Genomic DNA, 17622 nt, shown 5'->3' with positions numbered 1-17622 from the left:
GGCCCTGTTGGATTCTTCCTCAGGGCTTACACAATGTTCATTCTGCTTTTCACTTGATGAATAAGGCAAAAGGAAGAGAATCTTACTGACACTCTGGATCGCTCTATATGGGAACAGAATCCTGGTGGAAATGCCCATGATGAAAATTGCAGGATGGGGACTCGCTGACCATGCAGATATGTCTAAAATCAGAGATGATGACTGCAACAGCAAAAGCTGGGGTGGGATAGGACAGCTGTTATTCTCAGAAGGTCCTTTAAACAAACATCTCATACATGACATGTGTACATTAACAAGGAGATTTTCCAGATACCAAGACCGTTTCAGATACCATAAATATATATTAAACTTCGTATTTGGCATTTTCACGAATTCTTGAACTGCTGCTAGAGAATGCAGGTTGTGTGGCAGTGCTGCTCCTAGGCAGGCAGCTTTATGCTTTACAGAAACGCCATCCTTAGGAGAAGTACTAATGCCATTAGGGTGACAGTGTGCATTGCACTCCACCCGCCCTCTCTCTGAGCCTCTCACTCCACAGATGAGGGAGAGAAAGGAGGAACTGGGGGCACTGGTTGCTACCCATTGGCTTAGCTAGAGTCCCGTGTCAGAACTTCAACCTGATTTGCCATTGTCCAAGTTTTTTTGACCCCTTCATGGCTTCACAGGAGCTGGATGTCACTGGAGACACTGACCTTCAGCCTCAGCAATATTAAAATCTCTAAGGGACCTTCTGTTCAGCTCAGTAGGAAAATAAATTTTAATTACTCATCAGCGTGTGAGCCTTCATTTCTAATGCTGTGCACACAGTGTCACATTTCAAGCTTTAACGTTGTTGCTAATGTTTGTCCTGCAGTTCCACATCAACGCCAGCTACCCCCGAGTATGGAACATGCCACAGACGTGGCAGTGTGAATTGGAAGTTTATAAAGCCACCTACCACTTCATCTTTGCACAGAAGAACTTCTTTACAGGTATTTCTTAGTAAATACAGGTATAGTAAAATTTATCACAGCTTTTTTGTCTTCATTTTACTTTTAAATTCAATATACATACTTTGATGACACAGTTCTTACTTTATTTTACAGGTAATTTTAGGCTGAGAATATAAAAGGGAAAATTTAAATATAGGCATTTTATGTTTTAACACAATTAAGAAAAAATATTATCCCAAAATTGAGTGTAGAAGGAAATTAAAGAACTCAATTTAGGCTAGTGTTTTATATCAGTTTAGTAAGGGGTTAAGATGAGGTTGGTGAATCCATTTTTCTGTCTTCCCCAATTAGGCATCAGTATAGCTTCATTGTTTCATTTTAATTATTGCAGCTTACTATAGTACTCAAATAGACAAATATTGTTGTTTTTATTCTTAGTGTCCCTGTTTAACTTTCCCATTGGCATTTAAATTGATGCTATCTGTAGTTGAAAAAAGTTCTTTACCTCTTGCTATCTATACATATTTTGGGAGTGTTAATGACCAAGTCTATAGGCTCGGTCTGTGAGTAATAATTATTACTCCATAAAAATAAGTAGCATTTATTGATCTCTTCTCTATAAGTAACTCCACAGGGTTGGTTTCAATGGTAGGATTGATGGTGACCCCCCGGAAACCTAATATTGCTTAACTGTTTGTTCCACCCATCCGCCCAACTGTCCATCAGTCATTTACAAACGTATGGTCTGTGCTGAGTGCCAGTAGTGTGTTGGGGTGTGGTAGAGATTAAGGCATGCATCCATAGTGCTGCCCTGACATTACTTACCAGGGCGATGTTGGCTACTTTACTTCATCGTTTGTTTCAGTTGCCTTATTTGTGAAATAGGAATAAAAGTTTCCATTCTACTTTGCTATTGCTGGATTTTTGGCATGTTAAAATGTCTTCTACTGTAACATGTTCCGTCCTGAGTCCCCTGTGCTTGTTGTTGTTTGAACAGGAGCCTCACCTGTGGACCGGCAGAGCTTCTGCCTTGCTGGAGTTAGGGACTGTTTGTGAAGGCTTGAGGCAGTGTCTGGAGTGTTCTACTCAAGTAGGAATTTTGAGAGTCCCTGGCAAGTTAAACTTTTGCAAGTGACATGAACACTGAGTGAATACTTCAGTTCATATTTATGAAAAAATGTCTTAAGGAATTTGTACATATTAAATAATTGAGTCCTCACAAAATGAATTTCATTGTTATCCTTATTTACAGGCGGGGACAATGAGTTAGAGAGGTGAAACAGTTTGTTCAGAGCTTACAGCTAGTAAGGTTGACTGAGCGGCGGCCCAATTCAGTGGTCCCTTACATCAGCTACTTTTGACTGTAGCCTTTCCCCTCTTATTTAAGATTTTGTAGTTTTAACCATGAATCTTTTAAAATAGATTTCTGTTTTCACGTACTTAATCCTTCTCTTAGTGAATATAAATTGTTCATGATTTTAAAATTTTCTTTTGTAGTAGCACTTTCATTTAAACTGAATATTTGTTATTTTTAAATAGCCAAGTACACATTTTCTAAATTACAGGAGATTTTCCATACATTATCTTCTTTCTGTGACTCCAGTTTTTATGCTTCACCTTTTTGAAATTCACTCCTTTGGTTATTTTTTTTCCTAAGATTCATTTGGAGAAATTTAAAATTATATTGAAAGGAACAAAAATAGACATTATCGTCATTTAAGTTCTCCTCTTCCAGGCTTAATAGCTTAATATTTGGTCATATTATATTGTTCTTAAAGCTACAACTTATTCTCTGAAATAGGGTGACTCTGTGGAGTAGTATTGCCTTAGACTTGGAGTGAGCATGCTTGGGCATGGTGCTAGAATTCCTTTCTCTATTAGTAGAAAACTACAGGAAAGAAATCAACCAGGAAAGAAGTTAACCATCAGGTTATGAGGGAATGCCTGTTTCTTTCTTTCTTTCTTTCTTTCTTTCTTTCTTTTTTTTTTTTTTTTTTTAAAGAGAGAGTGAGACGGAGGGGGGGGGAGAGAGAGAGAGAATTTTTTTAATATTTATTTTTTAGTTCTCGGTGGACACAACATCTTTGTTGGTATGTGGTGCTGAGGATTGAACCCGGGCCGCACGCATGCCAGGCGAGCGCGCTACCGCTTGAGCTACATTCCCAGTCCCATGCCTGTTTCTTGATAGCCGTTCCTATGCCAATCACTTATTAGTAAGATAGACTTTTTTCTCATCAAGTTCTCAAAGATAGCTTTATGGGAACTGTAATAGTGAGTATCAGGAGGGATAATCTGAAGCAAAGGTAGACACTAAAGGCTCTTCCAGGAATACTGAAATTTGATTTACTATGAGCAAGGCTCTAATATCAGGTGATTGACATTTCACGGGGTATGGTATTAACCTAACAATTTAATCATGAAGTCAGGCTTGGTGGGTTTTTCAGGTGAACGTTTAGCTGGCCATCTTGATAGCTTCTGAACTCCTTGTGCAGTTGAGGAGGGTAGTCATGAAGAATGTGCTTTCTTTTTCTCCTTAGATTATTTGGTAAGACCATTTGGTAATGAAAGAAGCTTTTGGTGAAAGAGAAATTCATGTTGACGTGCTTCTTGAGTTTCCTAATAAAAATATTTTGACATCATAGTTTTAAAATTTTTCAGTAAGGATGCTGTAAAAACCATATGGTATGGAAGCTCTATTATGGAATAATTTGTTGAAATTTTAAAGATGTTATTAAATTAAGATGTATTAGCATAGAAATTTGCTATTATCTTTATAAAATTGAAATAGTAACATTTGTTAAACTAGTAATTGGCAAATAACTTTACAAAATTACATTGGTTTCCTGAGACAGTAGGTTACTTGAATTTATGTTTATTAGTAATTACATCTTATTCTGTTAACTAATAGTAGTGTAAAGTAGAGAAATGTAATAGTATACATTCTACTGGTTCAAAACAAGCACTAAACATGGTATCTGCCCACAGAGAATTATGGGCCTGTTACTCATGGGCATCTTTTGTGTTACATTATTAATCTCAAGTTCATTGGCGTGTGCACTAGACAGACAAATGAAACACTATGAGACAGTATGTATGATTAGGGTAGACGTGAATGGTGAATCTAATAAATGCATGTGAGACCTAAGCACAGAGGAAATCACCATCTGCTGCAGGTAGTTGGAGAAAATAAGGATGAGTATTCAAGTCCAAAATGGTGTTTGTAAATGAACTTGGTAATTAACTAAGATTAGCATGGTATCTTGCTTTTTGCATAGCATGTTCATTTGTATCATCTTCGCATGACTCCAAGGGAATAGCTGTTGTTATTATCCATAAGTGAATAGTGAGGAATTCACACAGAAACAGTGAATGACTTGGGCAAACTTCGTGAAGCTAGGAAGTGGAGGAGACATTTAAGAACAATCTTTGGACTGCAGACCCTGGTGTATGCAGTTTCTTGCTCAGGTTAAAGGTACTTGTTTTCCTTCAACAGAGAGGATATGAAAGCAGTACAAGTCATCACTGAGAATCCAGAGGGGATGGGTTCCAGGATCCCATGTGGATACTAGAATCTGTGGATGCCCAAGTACCTTACATAAAATGGCACATTTTATGTAAACTGCACATATCATTCTTAAATCACTGCTACTTACAATACCTAGCACAAAATGTAAATGCTATATAAGTATTACACTGTATTGTTTAGGAATAATGACAAGAAAACAGTTTCAGTGCCTGTTCAGTACAGATGTAGTCTTTAAACATTTTTTTTTTTTTTTAACTTGTGCTTGATTGAATCCATTGGTGCAAAACCCCTTGATATGGGCTGACTATACTTTAGACAGCATAAGAAGTCTGAGTAACAGTACTACACTGTAAATTTTTACCAGGGAGAAAAGTGAGGAAACCAGCCTCATGAATAATAACTTTTACTGAGGAGTTGGCTAATCCCAGAGATTATTTTACATTGCCAAAGTACCTAAGTACCATGCTAAAGAATAAGGTTTGGAAGTGGGCCAGAGTCAGGTTAGTCAGGCATGGCAGCTCTGAAAAGCAAGGGTTAGAAGTCAGCATCATGTGAAGGATGATGTTGCATGAAGTGAAGATAAATTGGATAAATAGAATTTTCTCATTTTTATTAGAATAGATTAAAGCCATATGCCATTTATTATAGATATAGTGAAACTCTATGTCTAATTAATATTAAGTTGTTGGAGCTTGATATTAAATGTATTATTTTGCCATTTTAATAAGGCAGGAATTTCCCTCTAATATATGTACCTGTTCTATATGTGGCAGCTAGATTTTAAATGGATTCCTATGATACATAAGATAAATATACTTAAGATAATCATTATTGAATTTCACTCATGCTTTTCAGTTTAAAGACTCCCCTTAAGAGTCAAAGAAAACTAAGTAGTAGTAGACTATAATTTTCCTTTAAGTATCTTTAATAAATGTTACCACTGTGGAGTGCTTACATTTTGCTAGTTACTTTGTTAAAACGTCACACAAATCATCTCTGTTCTCCTAATAAGTCTGGGAAGTTGTCCTTGTTCCCTAAAAGAGAAAACTGATAGGATTGACCCATAATGTCAGGATTGCTTAGCTGGTGGAGTAGAGCAGAGCTTCAACCCAGCACTGTCTGGCCTCACAGTTGGTGTGGCGTCACTTTGCTTCCTTCTTCCACAGGCACAAGTTCTGAGTACACAGGCACGACACTGTGCCATGGCACAGTGTGAGCACCCAGATGAGCTCGATGGAATTCCCTCCCCCTTTTTCAGAGAGAAAGGGAAAAGGGGAGAGAATTTCATCAAAAATAGAAGGAAGGTTTGTGGACTGGAGAAGGAGATTGAGGGGAGGGAGGAGGAGTGAGATACGGGAAGAGAAGTGGAGTGACTGTGTCCGTGGGTGAAATGTGATCGCTGTCGTGTACATTCACAAGGCACTCACTAAAAGAAAGAAAAATACCCCAAACCAAAAACTGTTTGTAACTCGCAGAAAGATCAGTCAAGTAGAGGAAGGAGTACGGTGGGGAGGAGGAGGGAAAGGAAGGAGGATGTGCTGGGGGCAGAACTGAAGCAAACCACATTCCACACTCTTATTATGTGAACATGAGTCCTAACATACATGTCACTAAAAAGGACCCATTTCTTTGTTTTTGTTTTTTTTAAAGATGAGTGTGACACCTCTGTAAAAAAGATATTATTGCTGGGAGTATACAGTACATATAAATGATATGTAGAAGAAAGAGTTTTGGAAACCACGGTGTAGATCAGAGCTAATATCTTCATAGAGAGAGCTTTTGCTTCTGCAGTTAAAAACAAGAAAACAAGGTACCAGAAGATAGACTAGATTTTAAATGGATTCCTATGATACATAAGATAAATATACTTAAGATAATCATTATTTAGTTTTACAAACTAAATTAAGACCTATAACTCATCAGCAATTAATAATGATTGATTATAAATTCTAAGAAAACCTAGCTATGTTTTGTTCACCTTTAAATCACACCATGTAGAGCCCTGTACACAGCTAAATGCTGAGTAGATACTTGTTTTGTGAATAAACATTAAAAATGTTCAACTCTATTTGTAATGAAGAAATTCATTTAAAATGAGTTTTTTTTTTCAGTTATGAAATAGCAAGACCACCTACTTCTCTTACCCCATTAAAAAACAACAGAGACATAGGTAGGAGTAAGTATGATGCAGCACAGCATATGAAGAAATATGCAGCGTGTGTGCATTTCAGGTAGTAGTACAAGTGGTTGATTCTTTTGGGAAGCAGCTCGGTGCTCTGTAACAGCCTTGAAAATTCCTCAGTTTTGACTCTGTGGTGCCCTCTCTGGAATCTGTTCTGAGAGTAATCCAGTATGTACAACACCTTGCACAAAAGTACACACTGACATGTTATATGTAGCAAAAAAAAAAATTGGTGAGAGTCTAAATGTCCAAGAGTGTGGAAAACAAGTCTTGAATGGTAAATCTCTTTAATAAACAAAACTTATGTTAATGTGAGTAAATTAACATGAGAAGGTATTTTTCAGTGAAAAAGCAACACAAAACATAGTATAGTATAAAAAGCCATATAGAAAAAGAATTAGAAGGAAACGTATTTATAGCATTGAATTATGAAATATCAGGCAACAATTATTTTTTTCTGTTTTCAAAAATTTCTTGAGAAAATAGATATAATAGATGAATAAAATTTTTAATTTGAAACTGACTAGTAACTCATTTAATAAATTTTGTGAAAATATTTCAGTATAAACTTCTTTATACCTACAGAGGACAAATGCGTTTTGACTGTTGTTGGACTGTATGTATCTGTTCTTTCTTAATTTCACTTAACTTTGTTTTGTACCCAATGACCTTAGATCTGATTCAAGACTGGTCGAGTGACAGTGCTCCAGACATTTTTTCATTTGTTCCGTATACATGGAATTTTAAGATCATGTTTCATCAATTTGAAATGCTTTGGGCTGCTAATCAGCACAATTGGATTGACTGTTCCACTAAACAACAGGAAAATGGTAAGAAATTTTAAAAAATTAGGATCAGTATTTTTATTTCAATACATAATAACAAAGAAAATTAGTATTGATTTTGTAGGTTTAATAGGTACTAGAATTGTTTTTTTTTCCTTCATTATCTTGTGAAACTTTCAGGACCATTTCAGAATATGCTTTGTACTGTCTTCTCTTACGTTTAATTTTGTTTAGGTATGCAGTTAAAGTAATACTTATATTTAAATTTTATTGACATTAAAAGTAAATTTACTACTTCTTTTTTTTTTTCTTTTTCTAGTGTATCTGGCAGCTTGTGGGGAAACACTGAACATTGATTTTTCTTTGCCTTTTACGGACTTTGTTCCAGCTACATGTAACACCAGGTTCTCTTTAAGAGTACGTATCACTGTTTGCATTGACAGTTCCATGGGTTTATTTGTACGTGTGACTCCCCAGGGCTTACCTTTCCTCTCCCTTGCCTGTCTCCTTGCCACCCTAAAGCGTTTCAGTGTTCTTCCAGCGTCCCTAACATGAGTGTCATGGAGTTCTTGTTATTTTACTTTCATAGTTAATAGCGCCTAAGAAATTGACCAATTAAAAAAAAAGTCTCCAGAGTTGTTTATTTTCTTGGTGCTCAGTTCTTTTTTTTTTTTTTTTTTTAAAGAGAGAGTGAGAGAGGAGAGAGAGAGAGAGAGAGAATTTTTAATATTTATTTTTTAGTTCTCGGCGGACACAACAACATCTTTGTTGGTATGTGGTGCTGAGGATCGAACCCGGGCCACACGCATGCCAGGCGAGCACGCTACCGCTTGAGCCACATCCCCAGCCCCTTGGTGCTCAGTTCTGATATCTGTAGCTCATCTATATTCTCTTAAGAACCTCTCCTAGCTGTAAGGTCTAGGAACTAATTTTATGCTTCCCTATGTTGATTGCTAATTGTAGCTGTGAATTCAGGGAGAACAACCACAAGCTCCTTTCTTCCCTTTATCTCAAATGCAAGTTTAATGTACTTCTTAACTCATGATTTTGTGGAAGATCTAATTTTAGGGGATGGACAATCAGGAGTAAGTTGTATTAATGTTTGTTATGGTGGCAAAAAAAGAAAGTAGCAGCAGTATTAATAGGAGCAGTTTACGCCTAATACATATTTTTTAATCACATATGCATTATTTAATACTAATGAAATACACAATGAGCAAACACCTTCATATTCTGTTAGTGTTAGAAGTACAGTTGTCAAAACAAGTAATAAAAGGCAGGATCACAGAGCACACCTCCAGAGGCAATGCCATATTTTCTTTTCTTCTTTTTCTTTAGGAAATAGCATTTATTTGAAAGACATAAAGCAAAATACCTTTTTTTCTTACAGTTTTTAAAAATTATTTCTTACATATATCACAATAGAGGAATGCATTACGTTCATAATATGAACTCTTTCCCTGTAGTAACTCATGTATTTCTCAGAACAAGCCTTTTGAGATAGTCATTGCTGTTACCTACATTTGTAGATTGGAAAACAGAGAAACAGAGTTTATACAACTTGTCCTGTAGCTAGTAAGTTGCCAAGTTGGATATCGAACACTGGCAATATAGAGAAAAAAGGGAAACACAGTTATGATCCTTCTGGTATGCCAATTAAGAGTTATTCAACATCGGTTGAAGAAGAGACTTATTAAAAATTAAAGGCGATGATATTTGTATTAATTAGCTTTGTATTGCTATGACCAAAGTAACTAAGAAGAACAATTCAGAGGAGGAAAAGTTTATTTTGACTCATGTTCCAGAGGTGTAGTGCATGGTCACCTGAGTCCCTTGCTCTGGGCTTGAGGTGAGGCAGAGGAACGCAGCATGCCAGGAAGGAGCCGGAGGAAAGAGGCTCAGGGCAGACACACTCTTGCAGGACGAACTTCCCTCCTGCTTGCCACGCCTTGCCTGATGCAGTCAGTCCATGCAGACTAGAAAGACAGGTCCTGTCAGAGCTCTTCAAGTCTAGGCCCTGCACCTCTGAACAGTCCTGCATCAGCACAGGAGCCTTGAGGGATGCCTCACACTCAGGTATCACAATACTGCCTTTCACATTTTGAAGACTACAGAACATGTTCCATTTGAGCCTGTATTAGTGAGCTCCTTTCCCCCCAAGTGAGTTTCAGATAAAATATTCACGGGTCACCATGAAAGATGATCTCTTTACTGTTATGTGCAAACTATACTGTTTCTCTCTCTCTCTCTCTCTCTCTTTTTTTTTTTTTTATTGTCTAAAACCTAAATAAGTATATAGGTTTTAGACAATGTAAAACCTTATTCCAGGCATTTATCATTTAAATTTTATTTCCATTTTAATTTGTTTTTAAGATTATTATAGTTTTGGCTCTAAGTAGTGACCTGACATATGTATGTACTGAATTTATTACTTTGGGTTATTATGTATTGTGTTTTAGGGAGAAGATGTTGATCTTCATTTGTTTCTACCAGATTGCCACCCTAGTAAATATTCATTATTTATGCTGGTAAAGAATTGTCACCCGAGTAAGATGGGTCCTGACGCTGGTATTCCTGCTGAATGCCAGAGTGGCCAGAAAACAGTTAAACCAAAGTGGCGCAATATCACTCAGGAGAAGTGAGTACATGACAATCAGAGACCTAAGCGTTTTGCACTTACATGTGGAGAAACATTTCTTCTTCTTTAAAATACTAATTATTAAGTTTCATTTTCTGTACTTAGTGTCTGTATACAATTAAAGGAACAAGTATCTGACCAGAAACTTTCTTATTCTTCACAGAGCTGGTTGGGTTGAGTGCTGGACTGTTCCAAGTGTACTCCTTACAATTGATTACACCTGGCATCCAATTTATCCGCAAAAGGCAGATGAACAGCTGAAGCAATCATGTAAGTGCTTTTATGTAATTTATACTTTGAATTAGTGGTTATTATGATTGATAATCATTAAAAATACAGAAAATAAAAAAATTTGGAAGTGCATTTATTCTTCTAAAATAATTATATAAATTTATAATCTGCAAAATAATTTTGAATAGCTAACCTTTATTGAGCATTTATTATATAATCAGGCACTGGGCCAAGTAGTTTTCTGGCTTATATTATCTCATTTAATCCTTATCACAACTCTGTGAGGTGGATATTATTCTCAGCTTGGAGTTGAAGAAATAGGCTCAGAAAAGGCAAGTAGTTTTCTCAAAACCTGCCACTCCAATGCAGCAGAGCTGAGTAGGAAACAAGGTGTGTGAGAATCTGTGTATTTGGGAAGCCTCAATTGAAATGCCTAAATCGATTTTGTTAAGTGTTAGTTTCTTTAATGCATTTTGAAAACTTTCATGTAACTTATATTTTCCTGAAGGTAATTTTCCCTGTTACCTGAGAATCAAAAAACAACAAGAGTCAAGTGATAATTTTCTTTGTTTCTTTTCCCAGTGTGTTAAGTTTCAAAGAATAGTGTTGATAGTTGTTTACATGTGTGGTGACTTGATAATGTCATTCTGTGTCTTACCAGTTATTTATGTGAAAACAGCTTTGTAGTTTAATGCCTGAATATACTTAAGAACTAATAGTAACTCAAATTTATATTGTAGGGACCTAATGAGAAAGTTGCTTATGTTAACAGGAACTTTTCATTGGTTCTATGCAATCTGATATATGCATTTACCTCCATATTTCAATGAAGTCTATTCTTTGCTTTCTTAATTTTTAGACCCTAGGTCTGTTTGTATTATATTACTGTAGATATTATCAAGATTATTTGATTTTGCATTTGCTAAGTATTATGTCTTACTGAATATTGGCTTGAAGAACTTCTAAGAGGTCATTTTCTCCTTCTTTAAACATTAATCTCTTTTTCCTCCATTTATGCCAGTGTCAGAGATGGAAGAAACAATGCTGTCTGTGTTAAGGCCAGCCCAGAAGGCTGCAGACAGAGTGGCTTCCTCTCCCTCTGCTTCTGCACGCCCTCCTGTTGACCCTGCAGAACTTCCGCCTGATAAACTTCATGTAGAAATGGAGCTCTCCCCAGATTCTCAGATAACTCTCTATGGGCCTCTGCTAAATGCCTTTTTATGTGTAAAGGTATGATTTTAAAAGAACTTCTATTTTTTTGAATTTATTTTATTTATGCTAATTTGTTATATGTGACAGCAGAATGCATTTCAATTTTTATTATACAAACAGCACAATTTTTCATGTCTCTGGTTGCACACAAAGTAAAGTCATGCCATTCATGTCTTCATACATGTACTTAAGGTAATGATGTCCATCTCATTCCACCGTCTTTCCTACCTCCATACCCTGTCCCTTCTCCTCCCTCCCCTTTGCCCTATCTGAAGTTCGTCTATTCCTTCCAGTATGAATCACTCTCCTTATATCAGAGAAAACATTCGGCATTTGGTTTTTTGGGATTGGCTTATTTCACTTAGCATTATATTCTCCAACTCCATCTATTTACCTGCAGATGCAATGATTTTATTATTTATTGCTGACTAATATTCCCTTGTGTATATATATCACATTTTCTTTATTTATTCATCTACTCTGCAGGGCAGCTAGGTTGGTCCCACAGTTTAGCTATTGTGAATTGTGCTGCTATAAACATTGATGTGGCTGTGTCCCTGTAGTATGCTGTTTTTAAGTCCTTTGGGTATAGACCAAGGAGTGGGATAGCAGGGTCAAATGGTGGTTCCATTCCTAGATTTCCAAGGAATCTCCATACTGCTTTCCATATTGGCTGCACCAATTTGCAGTCCCACCAGCACTGTATGAGTTTGCCTTTTTCCCCACATCCTTGCCAACACTTATCATTGTTTGTATTCATAATAGGTGCCATTCTGACTGGAGTGAGAGGAAATCTTAAGAGTAGTTTTGACTTGCATTTCTCTAATTGCTAGAGATGTTGAACACTTTTTCATATATTTGTTGATTAATAGTATATTATTTTCTGAGAAGTGTCTGTTAAGTTCCTTGGCCCATTTATTGATTGGGTTTTTTGTTGTTTTGGTATTAAGATTTTTGAGTTCTTTATGTATCCTAGAGATTAATGCTCTATCTGATATGTGAGGGGTAAAACTTTGCTCCCATTCTGTAGGCTCTTTAGTTACCTCACTGTTTCTTTTGTTGAGAAGAAGCCTTTTAGTTTGAATCCATCCCATTTATTGATTTTTGATTTTGCTTCTTGTGCTTCACAAGTATTACTAAGGAAGTCACGGCCTAATCCAACATGATGGAGATTTGGGCCTACTTTTTCTTCTATTAGGCGCAGGGTCTCTGGTTTAATTCCTAGGTCGCTGGTCCACTTTGAGTTGAGTTTTTTGCATGGTGAGAGATAGGGGCTTAATTTCATTTTGTTTCATATCGATTTCCAGTTTTCCCAGCACCATTTGTTGAAGAAGATATCTTTCTCCAATATATGCTTTTGGCACCTTTGACTAATATAAGATAACTGTAATTATGTGGCTTAGTCTCTGTGTCCTCTGTTCTGTACCTTTAGTCTACCAGTCTGTTTTGGTGCCAACACCATACTGTTTTTGTTACTGTTGCTCTGTAGTATAGTTTAAGGTCTGGTATAGTGATGCCACCTGCTTCACTCTTCTTGCTAAAGATTGCTCTAGCTATTCTGGGCCTCTTATTTTTCCAGATGTATTTCATGATTGCCTTTTCTATTTCTGTGAGGAATGTCCTTGGGATTTTGATTAGAATTGCTTTAAATCTGTATAGTGCTTTTGGTACTATGGTCATTTTGACAGTATTAATTCTGCCTATCCAAGAACAAGGGAGATCTTTTTATCTTTTTAAGGTCTTTTTTAATTTCTTTCTTTAGTGTTCTGTAGTTTTCGTTGTAGAGGTCTTTCACCTCTTTCGTTGATTCCCAAGTTTTTTTTTTTTTTTTTGAGGCTATTGTAAATGGGGTAGTTTTCCTCCTTTCTCTTTCATATGATTTTTCACTGATGTACAGAAATGTCCTTGATTTATAATTTATGATTTTATATTCTGCTACTTTGCTGAATTCATTTATTAGTTCTAGAAGGTTTCTGGTGGAATTTTTTGGGTCTTCTAGGTATAGAATCATATCGTTGGCCAATAGTAATAATTTGAGTCCTTCTTTTCTTATTCGTATCCTTTTAATTTCTTTCATCTGTCTAATTGCTCTGGCTAGTGTTTCAAGAACACTTGGTGAAAGACGGCATCCCTGTTAGAGGGAATGCTTTCAATTTGTGTCCATTTAGAATGATGTTGGCCGGGGGTTTCACCTAGATAGCTTTTACAATGTTGTAATAGCTTTCTAAATGAAAATTAAAGGGATTCACAATAGCTTGATGGATGATTTGAATTGTTGAGGATAAGTGATGCCTGTTCACTGGACTTGTTGTGCTGGAATCCACTGCAGTTATTAAAAAGGACACTCCTAAGTTTAGTGTTTTTTAGTTTGAAGCATTTAGTGTGCCAGCACTAAAATAATATTTCTTTTTTTAAGGAAATTAGATAGAGGGGTAACAGATATCTGGACAGTATATCTGATAGAGTAGGAAAGATATGTGGACAAATTTTAACACTTACCTGAGAATAATTGAGAATGATTGGTACCAGGAAAAGTCTATTTTAAGTGAATCTATTTAAAACAGATGATAAGTTGCGTGCAGTGGGACATGCCTGTAATCCTAGTGGCTCTGGAGGCTGAGACAGGAGGATTGTGAGTTCAAAGCCAGCCTTGGCAACCGTGAGGCACTACGCAGCTCAGTGAGACCTTATCTCTAAATAAAACACAAAGTAGGGCTGGGGATGTGGCTCAGTGTTTGAGTGATTCAGAGTTCAATTTCTGGTACCCCCACCCCCCAAAAAAAAGATGACAGCATTTCATGATAAATAATGAGCCAAGATTTGTTTGGATCTTTATTTTAAAAATGAAAGCAAATCTATGAAAATAAGTTTATTGCAAGAGTATGTCAAATTTAGTTTCTGAATTAATATGCACCACTTCTTAGAACAAAGAATAAATCAAGTGTTGATTTGTTTGGCATAATTTTTCCACTGAAACTATGTAATTGCACAGTGTGATAGCACTTTAAGGTTGATATGTGTAGCATGATTATGAAGAGAGGCTATTTTTAGAAAAATATTTGAGGACTTCACCTGTTTTCCAGAGATTACTTTAATTTTTCTGTTATTCAGATCACACTTTAAAACAGTCTCCCTGGTGTCACAGTGGTTCTTGTTGTTTTGCTGTTCTTTTTGGTAATGAACTCTTCCAGATCCTTGTTTATCACTGGAAGCTTTGAGGAGAGCAGTTTTCCAACATCATTTAGCAGCAGTTTCCCCAAATTTTACATTTCCCCAGAATTTTGCACTTTTACTTTGCTTTAATTTTCAATGAACTGTTGGTTGTTTACCATATCTGTGATCAGGAAGAGATTAAAAACACCATAAACAGTAGGGTTACTCATGGAAGGGATGTTAGAGTGGGTCTAATCTTACATTGCTTATTTATTTGTATCCTGTTGCAGTTTCACAGATGCTGAGATTTGGGTACTGAATACGTAGTTAGTAATACAGTAATAGTGGTAGTGAATTCTGGAGAAGGGACTAGAGTGGTCAGGGTTGGACAAGGAAGGACAGTCACAGGTGTGGATGAGGGCTCTTAAGACAAAGTACTAGGTGACTCGGGCTTGAGGCACATAATGTTAACATTTGAGTTACTATATTTATTAAAAACTGTTAGGAAATGTCAGATAGCATGATGTAAGTTAAAAGGTTCAGGACACGTGTTGATAAGATTTGTAGAAACCTGGACCTTTGCATGGTTACCCTTTCTTCCCTAGCATTTAAAAAGGAGATAAACCTAAAGGAGTAAACCTGCGTGTTCAAAGGGGAAAATGCACACATATACACAGTGTTTTCTTTCTTATGACCACTGTTTCACCTAAAATATTCTTCAAATATTTCTCCCAGTATCCGACTTTCTTGGGATTGCACATGAATAGCTATAAAAGGATTATTTACAAATTTAGCTATAATCTCACTAATGAGGCTGATTTATATTTTAATTAAATGTAAGTAATGATTTAATTAGCAGGCTGAGGGTGGTCACTGCAGTATAATATCAGGTTTTGAATATTATTAGATATTAACTTTGTTTTTGCATTGCCATGTGCACATTGAATGCCAATTTTTTATTTTAAAAGATTTATAGTAATACATATTTACCAAAAATAAGAGGATTGTAATCAAGAAAAATATAAAGATGTATATGTCTCTGTTTAGATTTCTTTAAAAATTCTACTCTACAGATGTGGCTTCTGTTGATAGTTGCTTATGTTTGGATACGTACTTTTTAGTAGTATCAAAGTTTGCTAAAGAATGTATTGGGGGATGGGATTGTGGCTCAGTAGTAGAGCGCTTGTCTAGCATGCATGAGGCACTGGGTTGGATCCTCAGCACCACATAAATGTAAAATAAAGATATTGTGTCTGCCTAAAACTAAAAAAATACATATATATAAAAAAGAATATTGGTATGTGCATTCACCAAATTAATTTAGAGCTTGTATAAACTGTCAAAGCAAATTTAAAAATTTCAAGTTTTGACATACATATTAAATATATATTGAAAACTAATAGGCAAAAAATTTGCCCAGCCCAATGAACTCTGCTTTTTATAAGGAATATATGTAATTTTTTTGTTTCTTTCTTTGTGTACCTTAAAATTTAGTGCTGATATAGTGATATTATTCTACCTTAAATTCCGTTTCTTTCTTTCTTTCTTTCTTTCTTTTTTTTTAGGGAAACATTTGCAAATGTTTATTAATTGTTGGTGACTGATGCAGGTTAAATGAAGGAAGAGAGTTTGCAGCATGGAGCATGTGCTGAACAGGAAACAGATTGAAGGGAACTTGTCCCGACAGGGAACTTAGCAGTGGGGCAAAGTAGAGGAGAGATGCCCACAGTGATACTCTGTGTGTGTGTGTGTGTGTGTGTGTGTGTGTGTGTGCGCGTGTGCGTGCATGTGCGCGCACGCGTGCATGCGCGCACTGAGGTAAAAAAGTCTGGAATTAAATACCTACATCTTTGGTAGTCCCACCTGGAGCAAAGGAAAGGTAGTGCTGGTCAATACAGAGAATACCTGACAATACTTGTTTTTGAAAATAGGCATATGGACACACAGACAGATGAATGTATTAGGTATATGTCTTGCTCAACAAAACTCTAATATCTAACAGACTGCAGGGCACACAGCAAGAACAGTGTTAACAGAATACATAGCAAATAGTAAGAACAAATAATGTTTAAGTTTTTAATATTGCGAATTCTTCCTTTCACTTGCTAATACACCTGAGGGTCAGGAGTTGGAGAGTTCACAGCCATGCCTGTGACTGCAAAAGGCCACCACATTTTGCTTCTCATCACAGGCAGGTCACACCCCTAAAGAGAGCAGTCTTCTCCTCCTAGTCGCTGATCTCTTCATATGCCCTGAGGTACTTCCTTTCCCAAGCTCTGTGGCTCCAGATACTCCCACTGTCTTTCCTGGGTCCTGACACCCTCTCTTTGCTTCCCAGAAGTCCTTCCTTTCCCAGTGGGTGCAGTTGTCTCTGAGACTGTTTGGAGCCAGCTGCTTCTGGCCCTCCCTTCAGATCCTGTTCTTCCTTTGCTGGCTTCTGGGCCAAAGCACTCTCAGGTGATTAATCCTGACTTCCACGGTTGTGGCATTCATCAAAATTGTCACTCTGGGATTCTATGATTTTTCCGTTAGAACTCATGAAAGCAGGAAGGGTGGCTCTGAGACCTCAGAGACCAAGTGATGGCAAAGGGCATTTATTACTTATGTTTTAGTTAGTATCAGTGTTAGAATTTAAAAACTTTGGAATTTAGGCATTTTGCATATATATGTGTCATTTTTGAGTACATTATTTCATGTACATTCTATGATGAAATTCATATATAGGTGAAAAACTAAGGGAGTGTGAAAATCCATGTTAACTGAGATTTACTTAGTTATCAAAATTAAACACAAAGGAATTATAAAATCACTGTATTTGTAAGATTATGTTTAAAAAAGTGATTTCCAAAATCCACCAAAGAAAGTGATCCTGGCATTACCTCTGCAAAGAGCTCTGCAAAAAGACTGTGTGCTGAACATGCTTTAACATTTGAGAAAATTTGATGGAGCCTCGAGGCCTGCTG

The 17622-nt window shown here is 36.5% G+C and overlaps 1 protein-coding gene across 11 annotated transcripts in view; it reads left to right on the top strand.

Moving 5' to 3' along the window:
* The window catches only part of BLTP1 (bridge-like lipid transfer protein family member 1), a 360418-nt gene that overhangs the window by 212520 nt on the left and 130276 nt on the right, over nt 1–17622 (top strand). For all 11 annotated transcript variants that reach the window (XM_081303434.1, XM_081303435.1, XM_081303429.1 and 8 more), the window contains 6 exons: nt 854–971; nt 7315–7470; nt 7745–7842; nt 9885–10063; nt 10227–10333; nt 11316–11524. In XM_081303434.1, the coding sequence (XP_081159560.1) occupies nt 854–971; nt 7315–7470; nt 7745–7842; nt 9885–10063; nt 10227–10333; nt 11316–11524 (867 nt within the window). The remainder of the gene's footprint in view (nt 1–853; nt 972–7314; nt 7471–7744; nt 7843–9884; nt 10064–10226; nt 10334–11315; nt 11525–17622) is intronic.

Source organism: Spermophilus citellus (assembly GCF_964194105.1).
Source record: "Spermophilus citellus genome assembly, chromosome: 8".
NCBI classification, from domain to species: Eukaryota; Metazoa; Chordata; class Mammalia; order Rodentia; family Sciuridae; genus Spermophilus; species Spermophilus citellus.
The sequence above is the reverse complement of the archived record's forward strand: the minus strand, read 5'-3'. Positions and strand labels throughout refer to the sequence as shown.